General features: G+C 34.9%; 1 protein-coding gene across 1 annotated transcript in view; it reads left to right on the plus strand.

Annotated features, from left to right (window-relative positions):
- Positions 1-1,646: 1,646 nt before the first annotated feature.
- The window catches only part of LOC107758846 (bifunctional UDP-N-acetylglucosamine 2-epimerase/N-acetylmannosamine kinase-like), a 19,954-nt gene continuing 3,148 nt past the window's right edge, over positions 1,647-18,452 (plus strand). The window contains exons 1-12 of the mRNA XM_016576674.1: positions 1,647-1,929; positions 5,239-5,262; positions 6,345-6,553; positions 8,998-9,452; positions 9,607-9,759; positions 11,948-12,160; positions 12,401-12,488; positions 13,224-13,434; positions 14,861-14,990; positions 15,068-15,289; positions 16,914-17,057; positions 17,913-18,026. Coding sequence (XP_016432160.1) covers positions 1,900-1,929; positions 5,239-5,262; positions 6,345-6,553; positions 8,998-9,452; positions 9,607-9,759; positions 11,948-12,160; positions 12,401-12,488; positions 13,224-13,434; positions 14,861-14,990; positions 15,068-15,289; positions 16,914-17,057; positions 17,913-18,026 — 1,993 coding nt within the window. The 5' untranslated portion in view covers positions 1,647-1,899. The remainder of the gene's footprint in view (positions 1,930-5,238; positions 5,263-6,344; positions 6,554-8,997; positions 9,453-9,606; positions 9,760-11,947; positions 12,161-12,400; positions 12,489-13,223; positions 13,435-14,860; positions 14,991-15,067; positions 15,290-16,913; positions 17,058-17,912; positions 18,027-18,452) is intronic.

Consider the following 18,452-nt stretch of genomic DNA (forward strand, 5'->3'; position numbering starts at 1 on the left):
AAAAATTCAAACAACATGCTTATTCTGACGTGTACACTTTTAATATGTCATAAATTGATTTTTGTTGTAAATATGGCTGACAAGAATGTTACACTGAATTACATTTTAGTGGGTGTCTTATGTAAATCAGGGAAAAATGTATGATGTTTATTTTTTGCTCGGAAAAACAAAATTGCAATTAAATTAAACAGAAAACTTTTTAAATGTTTTGGGGGAAAACAACAACAATTTAAAGCAGTATTACACTTATTGTTTTTATGCTTAAACCCTTTTTCGTCTTTGACTCGCATATTAATATATTTTACATAATTATTAACATGATTACTGTAATAAATATTATAATAAAAAAAATAATACTAATTAATATTTTCAGACCTGTCTTGGGTCAGAAATATCACTGAAAATATACTTTAAAAAATTCCTAATTTTTAAAAATGTTTGATACTGTATAATTTAATCTAGTTAATCATTCCGTTTGTTTGTTTTTTAGTGGAAAATGTATTTCAGTTACTTAAAAAAATGCTTCTGAAAAAATGCTTCAAGGGCAAAAATATCACCATTTATTGATATTTGGTTGATGGTGAATTGTTTCATTATGACGTAATTAAATGAAAAGAATCATTTATGATAAAATAAACTGGCTATACTTTGAAAATATGAATTGTTGTCAAAAAAGTTGTTGTTAATTACCTTTTATGTCATTGCATATCAGCATAGTTTTGTCAGCAAGTTAGAATATTAGGTTTATTATAGTAATACAAAAACATACAGTAAATGCGTTAATAAATTGTACATTTATATTTATTTCTGTACTTATTATAATTAACAAACATTAATTCATATATTTTAGACCTGTCTTGAGTAAAAAATACCACTGAAAAAAAAACAACTAAAAGTTGCTCTTTTTATTTGTAATGACTGATACTGTATATTTTAATTAGAGCCCGACCGATATATTGTTTTGCCGATATTATCGGCCGATGATTTTACTATGGTAAAATAAATATTCAAACTACGTGTGTTACAACTAACCCCCGTTACTTTGTGCATCGCGCTCCCCTATATTATATTATGTCACACTTCACACTTCTCTAGTAAGTTTCGTCTGTGTGTCCAAACTTTTGACTGGTACTGTACTATAATATACACAAAGAATATCGGCCGATATATCGGTATCTGCCTTTTTTTTTACCCCCTAATATTGGTATCGGTATCGGCCGGGGCTCTAATTTTAATATAGATAATCATTCTGATTTATTAAGGAAATTATGGAAAATTTATTTCAATTATTTGATTAAAATATTTTATATAAAAAGCTGACAACTAATGTGTTTTTGGCTAGTTAGAAAAAAAAATCAAGCTTAAAATGCCTGGGAAAATAAGTTTCAAGGTGTAATTTAGCTACAGAATGTGCTATATCAGAATTGTGAAGGTATTTAATGTTGAAAGTGTGTTGTGCAATTATAGTAATGTGATAGAATGTACAAAGGATGTACACATGATTCTGATTCATCTGCTAAAAGGAAGTAAGATGTTGAAAGAAGGAGGTTTCATTGTACACAAATGCTTGCCAACTGTTGTGTGTATGTAGGTTTGCCCCTCTCCTACCTTAAAACACTTAAAACTTTAAACTCCTTCCTGGTGTGGAGAGGATGCAGGTGGCGGAGACACAACCGGCTCGCATCTCTACTAGACAGCCAATCAGTGCGCAAGAGCTGTTCTGACCCCGCCCCCTGGGCCAGTCCTGCCAGAGTTGCTTTGTGTGAAGCATGCAGGAGGCTGCTGTCCTCCTCCCTTTTGCTTTAATGGCTGTCAAGAGACGCCGAATAGAGGGAGAGCAGCTAGAAAGGGGCTCCGTTTGATTCAGAAATCAGCGGAAAAGAAAACACTGCACACACCATGATGCCAGGACATGCTAGAAACCCACACGTGAGTCAGATGCTATTTTGTCATTCGCTTTTCCTCATCCTGCCTCCTTCCATCCCTCTCCTTCCCCCGTTTGTAATGTTTAGGGTGCAGCTAGAGTCTTGTGATGCCTTTTAGCTGGGATGATGAGTGTGTGAGTTGGAAACATGGTGGATTTCTCAGTATCTTGATGTGGACACTTCAGAATGGTATTAGCAGCATGACTTCTGGTTTTTATTTTTATGTGGACAGAAACACAGAGGCTGGTGGGACAGATGGGCAATGCCCTCTAGTACATCCCTCTAGTACATGGTAGGACAACTGTGAGAGTGATTTCCCAGAAGGCCTAGCACTGCCTTAAACTATGCCATATGCCGTTGTAACCTCATTTTTGGTGGAAGCGTGGGAGTTGGCCCTGAAGATGTTCTGTAAACAGCTCTTGCTAAAAGAGCACAAACACTGTTCTGTCTGAGACCTTGTTCATGTCAAACCATGAGAGTAAAATCACGTGTGAGTGAATCTGTGAGTAGTCTTGAGTAAAAGATCTCACATGCATGTTTAAATAATGTCAGGTTTAGATTACAGCACATTTACACTACCCTTGAAAGTTTGTTGCCTGTAAGATTACAAAAAAAAATATATTAATACTTTTATTCCGCAAGGCCATGATCATAGGTGACAGTAGACACGTTTACAACTGTTACAAAAGATTTTTGTTTCAACTAAATGTTCTTTTTAACTTTCTATTCATCAACGAATCCTGAAAAAATATATCACGGCTTCCACAAAACATATTAGCAGCACAACTGTTTTCAGCATTAATAATAAGAAATATCTGCTCAAAATGAAGTAATGGCTGCTGAAAATTCTGCTTTGCCATCACATTTACAATTACATTTACAAAACATATTCAAATAGAAAACAGTTAAATTATTTTGTAATAACATTTAATAATATTGCTGTTTTTTTTATCATGAAATGCAGCCTTGGTGAGCATAAGGGACTTATTATTAAAATATGAAAAAATCTTACGACCTTAAACTTTTAAAAGGCCAACATGGGAAAAGACATGGAAAATGTTGTACATTCACAAAATATATTGATTCAGGTATATTTGTGTATTCAGGCCTGAATTTTTTGCTGAATAGAATACTTGTCTTAATTTTTATTTTATTTTTTTTAATTGAAAATGATATATATGTTTTTCGAAAACATATGAAGCCAACATGAACACAAATATTGCATTTGTACATATCTAAGAATATGAAATCTCTTGGATATCTGGTGCAACTGGTTTGTCATGGCATTCAGTTCTGACAATTGACATTTGACATGACCCGATTGTCCTGTCATCTTTGGCTTTGTGACAGAAGACGACTCAAACCACAAACTTGAACTTATTTGCATTGGCCCCAAGACACACCCTTGTGGCATTCCTCTGTGTTTGAACTAGTTTTGAGTATGAATGGTTGAAAGGCTCTAGCTGTATCTCTTCTAATAATAATATCTTCTGTTGATGTTGTACTGAATCATATTACATCGAGACAGTATGCTCAACTTAAATCAAATCAGATTTATTTTCCGCAACTATTTGCTTCACCCCTACAATTATATTCCTGCTGGATGACACAATACGTTTTTTTTTTGTTTGTCTTCACTAAATCTCTTTACTCTGTGAAATCTTTACATAAAAATAATGTTTATATTGTAAGTAATATTTCAAGATGAATATTTACTGGACTGAAGCAACTTAAGTTTACTTGATTATACATTTTTATAATTTTTAGAAAAATAATGTTAAAATGTAAGTATCATAAAATATGATACAGCAGGCTTTTGAGAAATGTTGTAGTTAGGGATGTAACGATTACCGGTTTGATGATAAATCGTGATAAAATACCCCACGGTTAGTATTACCGTTTCATATTTTAATTATCACTATAACCGTATTCGATTACCACGATTTGAACAACTGAGGATAAATAAATACTGTACTGCACAGGGCTCCAGAGTGCGACCAAATGGGCACATTTTGCGATAATTTTTTCTGCCCGTACGACTAAATTTTGTGAGCGGTCGCACTGGCGCGACCACTACATTGTTTAACTCATAAGCGCTGCATTTCTGTTGCATATGAGAAACATCAAAAGGCAAACGAAACTGAAAGCATAACGAAACCGCGCTACTCGTTTGAGCTGCGCAGCGCTTATAGAGTGTAGAGCATGGTTTATACTCGCCGCATCAGCAGGAGCGCGAAGGTGCGCGCAGCAAAAATGACGCGAATATTGAGGAAACGATGGATGGTTTTCATGCTGATGTAAGGTAAAAGACCGCTTCTTAAACCAAAGGTGAACATGCTGGTATTCTTGTGGGAGGAACAAAAACATGCAAGCACTGTCACCGACAGCAAGTTTAGTTTTACTTTTCTTTTTGTTTTCATTTTGAAAAGCTTGTTATCTTTGCCGTTTACCTCACGTTATGCTATGGAGGCTCTCTTTTTTATTTATTTGATTCCTCAGTGTTTGCTAAACGTTCTGTAATTTATTAGTCGGTATATAATACAGCATGGGGTGTATGCCATGCCTCATCTTATATCGTGATGAGAAATTTTCATACCGTTACATCCCTAGTTGTAGTGCATTATATGTTTTGCCACCATAATAAAAACTACAGAGCTTTGATCATGAAATTATATAGAGTGACAACTTATTACAAAGTTTGTGCAAGTAATCTGCTGTACTGTTATAAAAATCTCATTGACGTACATTATCAGAATTTCATCTTCTGTTTTGGCCATATAAATATCAGCAACTGAACCAAACTTTTGCTCAGTTTATGCCTTCTGCATATAACTTTTTTTTTTTTACTTTTTTTTTTAAATATTTTGTCTAAAGGCTCAATAAACAGTTCAATTTTCCAATTAGATTTTTTTTTCTGACTATTAGCCTATTTCATGTGTCAGGATTTAGAGGGTTAAATATAGTTTGACTTTAGCTGGTTTGGTTATTTCCCTATAATGCAGTGGGACTTTGGCACTTATAAGCATAGCCCATTCCATGTACTTTGCTCCTGCTACTTTCCAGTTGTTTTGTTTACTTTATGCTTGTAAAACAGATTTAAAGTCTTTAAAATGGTCAGTGTCCAAATACAAGGTACAAACGTTTGAAGGTGTCCTCTGGCATTGAAAGAGCGTTTAGCAGTGTGTGCTGAAGGGCAGTAAAGGATTGTGTAGTCAGGTGGCTTTCGTAATGGATTCATAGTTTTATATTCCACTATGAAGTGACATAGCAATATATACCTCATTTCTTTCCTTATTCTGTTTTCATGCCTCAGAGTGTTCAGGTCAGGAATACTCATGTAAGTATGATCCCTCTCAAATTTGGCAACCCCTGGCATGAAAGGCTTGCTCTGATTTACTGTAATTCTATTTTCATTCTGTTTTCTCTTTTATTTAAACATACACTATTGTTCGAAAGGTTGGGATTAGTAAGATTTTGATATTTTCTCTTATGCTCACCAAGGCTGCATTTATTTGATCAAAAATACAGTAAAAACTGTAATATTGTTCTGTATTATTTTTCTATTCTAATATATTTAAAGCTGAATTTTTTGCAGCCATTACATTTACATTTAGACATTTAGCAGACGCTTTTATCCAAAGCGACTTACAATTGGGGGATACATAAAGCGATTCTTCTTAAAAGAGGCAAACAGATACAGGAAGTGCTTGTAATAGCAAGTTTTTAGACATTGTTCAAATAAGTACACGCTAGAAAGAGAAGGAATAGATAAAGAGAGAATTTTTTTTAAATTTTTTTTGGGAGTCATTACTCCACTCTTCAGTGTCACATGATCCTCCAGAATCCATTCTAATATGCTGATTTGGTGCTCAAGAATCGTTTCTTATTACAGTTGTGTTGCTCAATATAATTTTGCGAAATGTGATAGATTTTTTTTTTGGCAGGATTTTTTGAATAGAAAGTTCAGAAGAACAGCATTGTTTTGAAATAGAAACCTTTTTAACATTATAAATGTCTTTACTGTCAATTTTGATCAATTTATTGCATCTTTGCCGAATAAAAGTATTAACTTCTTTAAAAAAAAAAAAAAAAAAAATATATACATTTTACCAACCCCAAATTTTTTAATGGTAGTGTATATGAAACAGATGAAGTTCCAATCTGGGATGCTGATTTGTCAATACAGGGTTCAAGTTGCACTATTTAACTTTAGTTTACATGTCAGGGACTATGTCACCTAGTGGAAGGATGGCACTTAATGAATTTGCTTTTAATGATTTGCTTATGTAGTAATCACTTTGCAAAAGCAATAAGGCTCTCCGCTACATGTCATGCATTTAGCTGTGACTGAATTTGCATTTTTATTATTCTTTAATTTCCAGAATACTGTATAGATTTGTAATCATGTTCCTCATTTAGGAGCTTTACTATCTGAGGACCCAGCAAGCACAGGAGAAGATGGAGCGATCGGAGAAGAGGTTGAAGCAACGATTACGCGTGTGCGTGGCCACCTGTAACAGAGCGGACTACTCTAAACTCGCACCCATCATGTTCGGCATCAAGTCTCAGCCTGAAATTTTTGACCTGGAGGTGGTGGTGCTGGGGTCACATCTCATTGACGATTACGGGTAAGACTGCTCAAATTTTTTAAGTTGTTAAATTGATCTACATTAAATTGTTGAAGGGATATTGCATATCAGAACAGCTGACAAACATAACTAAATAAATTAGTTTTGTCATTCCAAACCTGAAATGCTTTTGTTCCTCCTTTGGAACGCAAAAGTCGGTGTGCATTGAAAGTCGGTGTAGTCCAAAGTTGTTTTGGTCCCCACTGGTTTTAATTGTACAGACAAAAACAGTTGAGAGATTCTTCAAAATCTTTTTGTGTGTGTTTCATGGATGAAAGAAAACCCTACAGGTTTGAAATGATGACATTGACTGTAACTTAGGTGATAATGTCTCATAGCAGTGATGCAAATAACAAAATAAGCCATAGATCTTCATCTGGGCTTGAGAGCTTCAGAAAATGAATCAGCAAAATTTCTCACTGTTGCCATGGAAATGTTGGAATGCAGCTCTTGATGGTGGGAGTTTGGCTCTCACAGTGGGCTGCTGATGGTGGCTAGAAGCCATTGTCTTTTATCAATGAAGCCAAACCAGCCTTGACTCCTCTTTGAGTCATGTAAACTTGACATTACTTACTGGGAGCAAAGACTTTTTTTTTTCAAAGCAAATGGACAACATACTGTCTCTACACAAATATTCAGACATTGCTTTCTACATCATTTCAGTATTTGATGCTAAATAAATATAAAATCAAAATTTGAAAATTGACGTAAAATACTTGCCATTCTAATCGTAACATACAGCGAAGATGCCATTATAATATTTGCATGCTAAATCCCAGTTGATATTCTTTCTTGAATTTATTTGCATACTGAATTGTGATGGATCTTTCTAACAGCTTTTAGAAGCTATTGCTCTTTGATGCATATTAGGGCTGCACCAACGAATCGCAAAAATCAATAATAATCATTACTAAAAATAATTCACAACAAATTTAGTAATTGATTAATCTGGAAACCAGCGATGGACGCAGAGTGAGCTGCAGCGGGTAAAGTGCTAAGTTGTCCTAAACATGAGAATGTGTCATATAAGTGCTTCAATCAATATTATTGAGCAAAACAAAAAATTTACAAATGTATCCTTGTCTGTAAAATTTCGAAAGTCCCATGAGTATTTAAATTTTGCATAAAGGCTCGTCCTGTCAGCAAGCGAGTCTCCGTTAAACTTCACAGACTTCAGTACACGAGTGTCAGCACGAGTATGTGCGTCAAACGGACAGTGCGTAAATAGAATAGAAATGCAATAATTGTCACTACTAAAATATTTCTTGTTTGACATTAAATGTACGTTTAAAATTCTACATGTAATATGAATAATTTTATTTTTTCTTTTATCATCAATTTTAATTTAGCGATTTTAACATATGCTTTCAAATACTAAGTGATCCGTTTAAATTTTAACCCCACTTTTTGCTCATACAGTAATGTTTAACTGCACTTAGCCTACATAGAGAAAACAATTGATTCTCTCTCCAGCGATTCTGGAATGTCTGAGCTTAGTTTTTTCCTGCATATGCGCAATGGAGACAGCAGTTTTCTGCTTTATTTAAATTATTGGAAGTTTTAAGTTATGGAAGTAAATTCATTATTTATCATTACAAATACTTGCTTTGAAAGTACCAAGTAGTCACACAGTAAGAAAAAAGATTTTATCATCACATTGCAGCCCTGTGAATCATAATAGAATCAAATTGTAAAAAAAAAAGTAAACTATATTTAAATAATATTAGATTATACATTAATTATATTTGTTTTCATTGCCTTCATATTGCACAAATTGCATTGTTTGGAGGACAGCGTTGGACAGGATGGGGAATAACAATTTTGTTAAAGATGGATTAAAATTAATTTATTAAAGGGGTCATATGATGATGCTAAAAAGAACATTATTTTGTGTATTTGGTGTAATGAAATTTTTTATTTCTTAAAAATAATTTTTTAGAAATAATCATCAGATTAATTATCAAGATAATCATTAGCTGCAGCCCTAAGTCATATTTAATGATTCAGTGTTTCCCACAGACTTACACTCTGTGGGGCACTTCCCCCAGGGGAAATATAGGCAATATATAAAACAGCAGACGCACTGATTGAAAATGCACATTCATTCTCTGCCAGCAGGAGGCGCTTTAGGAGCGAAATAGCGGTTTCCCCGGTAACAGCTGTAATAAAACAGTGCTCCGCTCATAAACGCTACTTTATCGGGCATTATAAGAAAGATTAAATGAAAATGACATCGAAACTTTTCTAAAGACAGTCGGTGCCCTTCAAAGGTACATTCATATAAAAACACCCGCGCCGCGTTTTGATTTTGAAACGTGCAGTGCTCATGTTTATTCAACGAATTCAAAGCATTTTGGAAAATCTATTTGTGGCGGTCAATGTTGATATTGTGGCGGGATGCCACAAATAAATCAATGTATGATTACTTTCTTTCTCTTTCCCAGAAACACGTTCCGTATGATTGAGCAGGATGAGTTTGATATTCGCTCTAAGTTGCACACCATTGTTCGTGGTGAGGATGAAGCTGCTATGGTGGAGTCTGTGGGTCTCGCGCTTGTGAAGCTTCCCGACGTCCTCCAGCGTCTCGCTCCTGACATTCTGCTCGTTCATGGCGACCGTTTCGACGCGCTGGCCTTGGCGACAGCAGCGGCTCTAATGAACATTCGCATTTTGCACCTGGAAGGTGGAGAAGTGAGCGGAACCATTGATGATTCCATTCGTCACTCCATCTCCAAACTGGCACACTACCATGCCGTCTGCACGCGCTCGGCCGAGAGACACCTCATCTCTATGTGCGAAGACCATTCTCACATTTTATTGGCTGGCTGCCCGTCTTACGACAAGCTGCTTTCCGCCCACCAACGAGATGATTATACTGATATCATCAAGACTTGGATTGGTATGTACTATAGATGAATGGGATGAGTTAGCAGTTGCTAGAGATAAACAATGAAGACTATGCTATCAAAACAGTGCAAAATAACTCCTTTTAAGTTTGTTAAAAACTACTAATGCTATCCTTTATGTATATGTGATTTTTTTTTCTAAAACAGGGGATGATGTGAAAGAACAGAACTATATTGTAGCTCTGCAGCATCCTGTTACCACAGACATCCAGAATTCCATTAAGATCTATGAGTTAATGCTGGACGCTCTCATCTCCTTCAACAAGAGAACTCTCATTCTCTTCCCGAATATTGATGCAGGTCAGCTCTTATTTTCTTTCTGTCTGACCTTTCATGTTTTTCTTTTTTCTCAGATTTATCAGCAGTATAAGATAATTTCCAAGGACTCTTAACAACTCTAACAGACAAAACAGTCATGGTTTGTTTTGAGTTTGGTGTTAATGACAGGTAGACACTATATGAGGCAGCAGTCAAAGCAGAGTTGCTGTGTCTTTCGTTGGAATATAACTCCATTCTGTTTACAGAAACACAAGGAGGGGGTGGGTGGCATGACCAAAAATTTATATTAGTATGAGTCATTTTACGGTAGTGGTTACAATTAGAGCCCGACCGATATATCGTTTAGCCGATATTATCAGCCGATATGAGCCTGTCATATCGGCTGATAATACAACAGAACATACAACGCAGATTAAATGCTTCTGAGTTGTGTAATTACTTAGTTTCTCCATTGTTTGTTACTGGACCCAGGTCAGTGTAGTGTAGAGATGCGCGGATGAGCTCAAACTTCACCCGAGTCCTCTGCTTCAAATTATCCGCCCGCCACCCACCCGCACCTATATTTGATCGTCACATTACAATGATTCTAATTCTTTGTTTTGCATGATGATATGATGAATAGATGGTTCATTTTAACAGCAGATTCAGTGACGTAAGAGACTAGAACTGATCTGCGCTTCACGGCAGCGTCTGCGGCGCATTAAAGCCTGTGTTACGGCCACCGGAGCTGATCGCGGCCATTCAGTCAATGTTGGTGTTTGTACTGGACGCACCGCGGCCCAGAACTCATGTTTATCACATCGGTCACATCACATCGCGCAGCGCAGCGCGACAAAATACAATAGAAGTCTATTGTATTTTGTCCCGCTGCTCGTAGAATAGAACCCATTGTAATCAGTGATGTTGTCACTGGATGCAGTAAACTGATGCCTCGTTCTATTTATGAACTTTTGACTGTTACTTTTGACTGTTTTTATACTGTACTATAATATAGCCTACACAAAGAATATAGGCCGATATATCGGTATCGGTCTTTTTTTACTCCCTAATATCGGTATTGGCAAAAAATGCAGACACAATTTAATCATTATTCATATTTTGTATTAGATTTTGTTTTATATTTTCATTTTTATTTTAGTTAAAATACAGACTTCTGTTATTATAATATATTATTCTATTTTACATTTATAACATATAACATATGTATTATATGTTATTTTATTATGTCTGCTTTTTAACAAAATTTTTTGTTGAAGTTCCAGAAAAAGGAACTATATTTTGACCATTGCCATAAAATTGCTTATATGTAAGCAATAAGGTACGAGAGGCCATGCTGTATTGTGAATAAATCACGGCTGAAGGGCGTTGTTAGGCACGACGTGAAGCGGAGGGTGGTTGCTAAGGGTGTTGCGCAGTGATACACAGAACTGTTTGGTGAAGCGGTCATAGCCGTGCTTTATCGTGAATAAAACAGCTGCTGACCAATCAGAATCAAGGAGTGGAACTAACCATTTTATAATATGATATAAATGATAGTATTTATTTATATTTTGAATTAGTTTTAATTGTGTGTTTTTCATATAGTTTTAATTTAAATTTTAATGTAGATTTGAGTAATTCTGTCTTTTGGTTTTTGTCATTTTTATTAATCTTTTTCTATTTAGCTTTAGATTCTAGTTTAAGTTGTAGTAATTGTAGTAATAAACCTGAACTTATTTTATTTTCGTTAGTCGCCAAGAAAACATGTCTAAGGGTGTTTTCACACCTGGCCCGTTGTTTCGGAACCTGGCGCGTTTCCCCCCTTAGCTCGGTTCGTTTGGCCATATGTGAACACGGCATTCGCACTCGGATCCGCGCCAAAACAATCGGTCCGAGATCGCCTGAACGAGGTGTTTTTTTGTTGTTGTTGTTTTATTTCAGCTCAATTTCAGTTAATGATTTTTAATAGCTTTAGTTTTAGTTAACAATAACACTGAATATAATATATCAGAATTGTAGTCTGAATTGAATGTAAACTCGTAAAAAATTTAATTGTGACTCTTTATTAGCCAGATATTTTATTTAATTGTTAAAAAAAAAAAAAACTTTTGCCGGTTGAAACAGTCTTAGGAATTCTTCCCTGAATCTAAATCTCTGAATAAATGCAATGGAAGTGTAGTAAAATTCTGCCCCATTAAAACCATACTGCTCTGTGTTTTGTGTCATGTAGGCAGTAAGGAGATGGTTCGTGTGATGAGGCGGAAGGGAATTGAGCAGCATCCGAACTTCTGTGCGGTGAAGCATGTTCCGTTCGATCAGTTCATCCAGCTGGTGGCACATGCCGGCTGCATGATCGGGAACAGCAGTTGTGGAGTTCGTGAGGCTGGAGCGTTCGGAACACCTGTCATTAACCTGGGGACTCGCCAGACGGGTCGAGAAACAGGTGAAATTAGTCTAGAATATGAATTACTGACCTTTACAGAGGAAATTAGGCACTATGGCAGGATATGATTACCATTGAGTACTCTTTATTGTGTTTGCTATTTTACGTCCAGGATGTACAGTAATTGGATCTTTAAAATCAGCATGGCATATTTATTCTTCTAAACAGCCCAGAGTGTTTAAGTCTTTAGTATGAGCCTTGATAGACCAGTTTTACCAATTCATGTTATTTTAAAAATAGGAGAAAATGTTCTACATGTGCGAGATGCAGACACACATAATAAAATATACCATGCCCTGGAGCTGCAGTTTGGAAAACGCTACCCCTGGTAATTAATTTTTTAATATTTTTTTTTAGATATTATATATTTAATATATACCTGTGGCCAAGTATTTTTTTAAATATATTTTTATCATGTTATTATTAATATTTTGATTTAGAATTTATTTATAGTATTTTCAGTTGTCAGTTTAATTTGATTTAGTTTCAGTAATTTTGTTATATGCTTTATTTCTAGTGAGGTTTTATTTATTTTTCCATTTTAGTTAATAATTAGTACTAATTTAGTTTGCAATTTAGTAGGTTTAATGCTTCAACTTATTTGATTTCTGTTGGTTGTCAGGGCAGCATTTTAAAAAATATATATAATTCAATTAATGTTTAGTAGTTTTCGTTAATAACACTGAATGAAATATAGAATTTAAGCTGATTTATAATTTAAATTTATAACTGAATATAAACTTATTTTAATTGGGTTAGTTGACAAGGCAAGTTAAGTTTTTCATCTAATATTTCTATTTGTTTCATTTCAGCTTTATTTCGATTAGCGAAAACAACATTTCATGGTTTTAGTTAACAATAGCAACACTGGTCTAATTTATCCATAAACTGATATCGAGCAAGCTGATTTATGCTGCATATTTGATTTTATGGGCATCATTAAATTATCATATTATTATTATTATTATTATAGATAAATCCACTCATTTTTGGCCATTTTTAGATAACTCAAATGTAACATAACTGTGAACATGCCCTGTGTGTTCTGTGCTCTGTCCACTAGCTCCAAGATCTACGGTGACGGAAATGCGGTCCAACGCATCTTGAAGTTCATGCAGTTCATTAACCTTTCTGAGCCACTACAGAAAAAGTTCTGTTTCCCAGCAGTGAAGGAGTGCATCTCTCAAGATATCGACCACATTCTGGAGACACAGAGTGCACTTGCTGTTGACCTGGGAGGAACCAACCTGCGTGTCGCCATTGTCTGTATGAAGGTATGCAGAGCAAACCTCTGGAGTCAGGTGTTGAGATCCAATTAATCTTTTAGAAGATGCGGGACATGCTCTAGGTTACAGAATGTCTGTGTGTTTGCCAGATTGTGACGTGTTTTTTTATGCAGCAGGATATGCAGCACTTATGTAAATATTTCATTCATCTGATGCACACAAGTCTGACTGTAAAACAAACAGCAGCAGGTTTGGTCAGAAGGGTTGTGTAATCAGCTCTTTCTTTATGTGTGAATGGTGCAGTTTCCTGGACTGCAGACTGACAGACTCAACATTAAATATGTAATTAGTTTAATTTTCTGTATTTGGCCATGGTGAAGCATTGCTGAATATAGACGCACAATTATTTCAGACTTATGTATTTTGCAAAATTACTACAATCTCAAAATGGCTAAATATCAGCCAATTAATCGTATTGGCTGATATATTGACCTGTTATTTCATAAACATCATACTGGTGCTCAAGCAGTCTAAAATGATAAAGTAAGTTCCATCTATATTTAAATATGTCCTTGAATGCTGCAGTTTGACCAGGTGTTTTATTGGTTTAGGTGTATAACTATCACAAGCTCCTTACTTCCAGTCAGAGTGATGAAGAGGTACCAGTTTAAGACAAATAATCAAATCAACAATATAAAAGGAAAAAAAGGCCAATCTGTGGTAGCAAATAGAGATTTTTTTTCTTTTCTTTTAATTTGCATGCATAAAATGATGTTCAAAAGTATATGGTCTATAAAAGTGTACTCAGCAAGGTTATATTTACTGGTCAAAAATACAGACAAAATGTAATATTGTGAAATAATTCAAAATAACCATTTTTGATTTTAACATGTTTTAAAATGTAATTTATTCCTGTGATGCAAAGCTGAATTTTCAGCAGTGTCACATGATCCTTCTAACAAGCTGATTTGATGCTCAAGAAACCTCGTATTATTTTTTGTAAAACATTTTTTATCATCAAGAAACATTTCTCAATATTATCATTATTAGTTGTGCTGCATAATTTTTGTGATACATTTTTTGGGGGGGATTCTTTGATAAATAAAATCTGCAGTAGAAATCTTTTGTACCATAAATGTCTTTACTGTCACTTTTGATCAATTTAAAACAACCTTGCTGAAAGTATTAATTTGTTTAGAAAAAAAGAGAGAATTTTTGACTGATCCCAATTGTTTTGAATGGTAGTGTATCTTGCGGAACATAATTGGGGTAAGAAATTAAAGGTGATGTAGTTTATTGTGTGATTTTTTTTTCCTGCAGAATTTCATTGTGATGGTTTAATAGCAGGTTGCCTTTGTTGCTTCATATTTGTTTTTTATTTTTTATTTCCTTAGACATGAAGTTAGGCGTAAAAAAATAAATGTATTGATATATATTGAAGATTTCATCTTGTAAATATGTGCTTGTGTTTAAGGGTAAAGTAGTTAATAAATATACCCAGTTGAATCCAAAGACGTTTGAGGAGAGGATAGAACTGATACTGACCATGTGCAAACAGGCCATGGCTGACGCCATTCACCTCAACTGCAGAATCCTGGGTGTCGGTATGTCTGCGTTTGTCCTGAGTCTTTTTCTGTGTGTCTATAAATTCACTCACTCATTCACTGTCTATTTCTTTCAGGTGTGAGCACAGGGGGGCGTGTAAACCCACAAGATGGGATAGTCCTCCACTCCACCAAGCTAATAAATGAGTGGAGTTCGGTGGACATCCGTACACCCATTTCTAGCGCCCTTCATCTTCCTGTGTGGGTCGATAATGATGGCAACTGCGCCGCCCTTGCTGAGAGGAAGTTTGGCCACGGGAAAGGCGTAGAGAACTTTGTCACCATTATCACTGGAACCGGTCCGTTCCTATTATTATGTCCCTTACTTCTAGTTGCTAGGATGGTGGGCTTTCCCTTTGTTTGATAATGCAAAGAGTAAGACCTGGCAGAGAGTGGAATTAAAGGGTTAGTTCACCCAAATATGAAAATTAGCCCATAAATAACTCGCCCTCAAGTCATCCTAAGTGTATATGACTTTCTTCTTTCAGATGAATCCAGTCGGAGTTATATTAAAAATTGTCTTTGATCTTTCAAGCTGTTTAATGCCACTCAGCGGGTGTTGCATGCATCAGTCCAAAAGAAGTTAAATAAAAAGCGCCCATCCATTTAAAAAAAAGTGTCTCTCACGCCCCCGGGGGGTGAACAAAGGCCTCCTGCAGCGAATCGATGTTTTTGTAAGAAAAATATCCATATTCAATACGTAATAATTACTTTAATGTAGCTTGCGCCAACAGTTGTACACGGAAGCAGTTCCGGGCTGATGACGGAATTAACCCTTTAAAGTTGTCACACTGGTTACTGTTTTTACCGTTTTTGACTTTTGCCTACCCCTTTTCATAGAAGGGTAAACAGTACTATTTATGCCTGATTTTTTTTCCCATGTGAAAAGATAACAGCTGAACTCTCTTTGTTTAAATGACATATTATATAAATTATATTATATTATATACTATATTAATGTTTTTTAATATATATACTCCACCATTTAAATGTTTGGGGTCAGCAAGATTTTTTATTTTTTTTGGAAAAATGCATACTTTTATTGAGCAAGGATGCATTAGATTGATCAAAAGTGACAATAAATAAACTTATAATGCTACAAAAAAGTTATATTTCAAATAAATGCTGTTTAAAAGCTTTCTATTAATCAAAGAATCCTGAAAAAAAATTTATCACAATTTCCACAAAAATATTAAACAATGCAACAGTTTTCAATATTCATAATAAGCTATATTTCTTGAGCATCAAATCAGCATATTAGAATAATTTCTGAAGGATCATGTGACACTGAAGACTGGAGTAATGATGGTGAAAATTCAGCTTTTCCATCACAGGAATACATTATATTTTTTCAATAAATTATAATAGAAAACATATTAAATTTTAATAAAATTAAATTGTATTTTACGCTATTACTGTTTTTTTTCTGTTATTGATCAAATAAATGCAGCCTGGGGAAGAGACTTCTTTCAAAAACATTAAAAAAAAGTTTTTATCTACCTCAACGTTTTGAACAGTTGTGTATATTTTTAAGTTACTTTTATGCTTAGATTTATATAGATTAGATTTTTTCCATCTCAGTTATGAACTTTTATAAAAGACATCTAAACCATTATTTTGAATTACACGCAAATATTTTGACTGTATCCTATTAATTATATTTATAGTAAGTCATGGGGACAAACATGGCACACTAATTACGTCTTTTTCTGAGAGTGAACTAGGGAACATTGTGAAATAATAATGGTTTTCTCTTTAATTGATACAGGTGTGTGTACAGTATATGAGTATTAGAAATACATGATCAAACAGATTTCTAATGCTGTGTACCTGCATAAAGTCTAAAACTGATATAATTGTTACTTATGTTTGACTTCTGTGATTCTGCCTGTAATTACCTTTGCCTTATGTTTATATGTGCAGGAATTGGAGGTGGTATAATCCAGCATAATGAACTGATCCATGGCAGCACATTTTGTGCGGCAGAATTGGGACACATTGTGGTCTCATTGGAAGGACCAGAGTGCATGTGTGGCAGCCACGGCTGCATAGAGGCCTACTCGTCAGGTAAATTACTAAAACTGATTTACTGCTGTTAACCTGACATTGTCATTATTATTATTTTTTTGTATCAAAATAAAAATGTATTTAAATACTATTCTGTTCTGACCAATTGCGTAGCTTGAGCAAAGGCTTAACAGATAGCGTACACTTTCCGAAAAGAACTCCAGAAAGCAGTCTTCATAACTTTAGTGACTTTACTGGTGATTGTTCTTCTCAATTCTTTTATTTTAAAACTACAAACAAGAAAAAATATGTATGAACATTATGTTCACATTTACATACACATCCAGCTTAACATTACAGTTCGATTTTGTACATAGTTCCTTTTTTAACGTTATTTAAAGTAATGTACATGTCAAGAAATCATATTCAAATGAGATTATGTACAAACAGAAGATAAATTAGCAATACGCTAAAACAAAGTACGCTACCAATAACGCGAATCATGTCTGTTTATAACAAAATATAACAATAATCCCGATCTACACTTTACTTTAGTCTACACAACACTTAAAAGCACTATTTAGTATAAAATGTAGCACTTACAGACATATATTTCCAAGATTTAAACGATGGAATCAATAACCCATAGGAACTGCATGCACGTTCTTCTTGACTGCGTTCCCTGAGAAACCGAAAGTAAACGGCAAAATAAAGTGTAGTACCTTAAATGTCCTGTAGGAGGCGGAAAAGAAACAGAACATAAGAAACAGCACACTGACAGCAAAACTGCTGTAAGTACTTAGTGAAAATCAGCCGTAGTGTCCAGTCTGTTGTCTGCTGGATGCACCTGGTCGTGAGGTGAGATGAAGCATGCTGAGGCTGAAGGTGAGGGTACATAACCAGAGTGTGTCACAGGAAGTGTTCCCTCGAAAGAGGCCAAGCTGGGCCCCGAGGCACGAACAACTCCAGTTCCCATTAATGCCAGTGCTAATGTCAGCGAAGCCCCTAAGGTAGTGAACCGCCAGCAAAGTAAGCAAGGATTACAGGAGCAAGTGACTTTACTCTACTGTAAACAATCCTGTCGTGCTCCCGTAAAACACACACACATAACAACAGAAAGAGACACTACCGTAGGGTTCACAGGGTTTCTGCAGGATTTTTAAGCTCAAATTTAAGACCTTTTTAAGACCTTCACAAATAAAATTAATACCATATGAGTGGGTTAGGGCAATGTCTATAGTACCATATTAAACTGTAAAATTACAGTAAAAAGCATTACTTACAGTTCACATACAAGTTTTCACAAAAACAAAAAGTTTTATAAAATGATAAACTTTACATTTCAGCCTTTAAACCATTTTTAAGAAAATGGATGAGTCAAAAGTATTAATTACTAGATTAATTTAAACAATTATTAACAATAAATTATTATATCAATTAAATAACAAATTAGGG

Source organism: Sinocyclocheilus rhinocerous, unplaced genomic scaffold, assembly GCF_001515625.1.
Source record: "Sinocyclocheilus rhinocerous isolate Xijiao unplaced genomic scaffold, SAMN03320098_v1.1 scaffold1435, whole genome shotgun sequence".
Classification (NCBI taxonomy): domain Eukaryota; kingdom Metazoa; phylum Chordata; class Actinopteri; order Cypriniformes; family Cyprinidae; genus Sinocyclocheilus; species Sinocyclocheilus rhinocerous.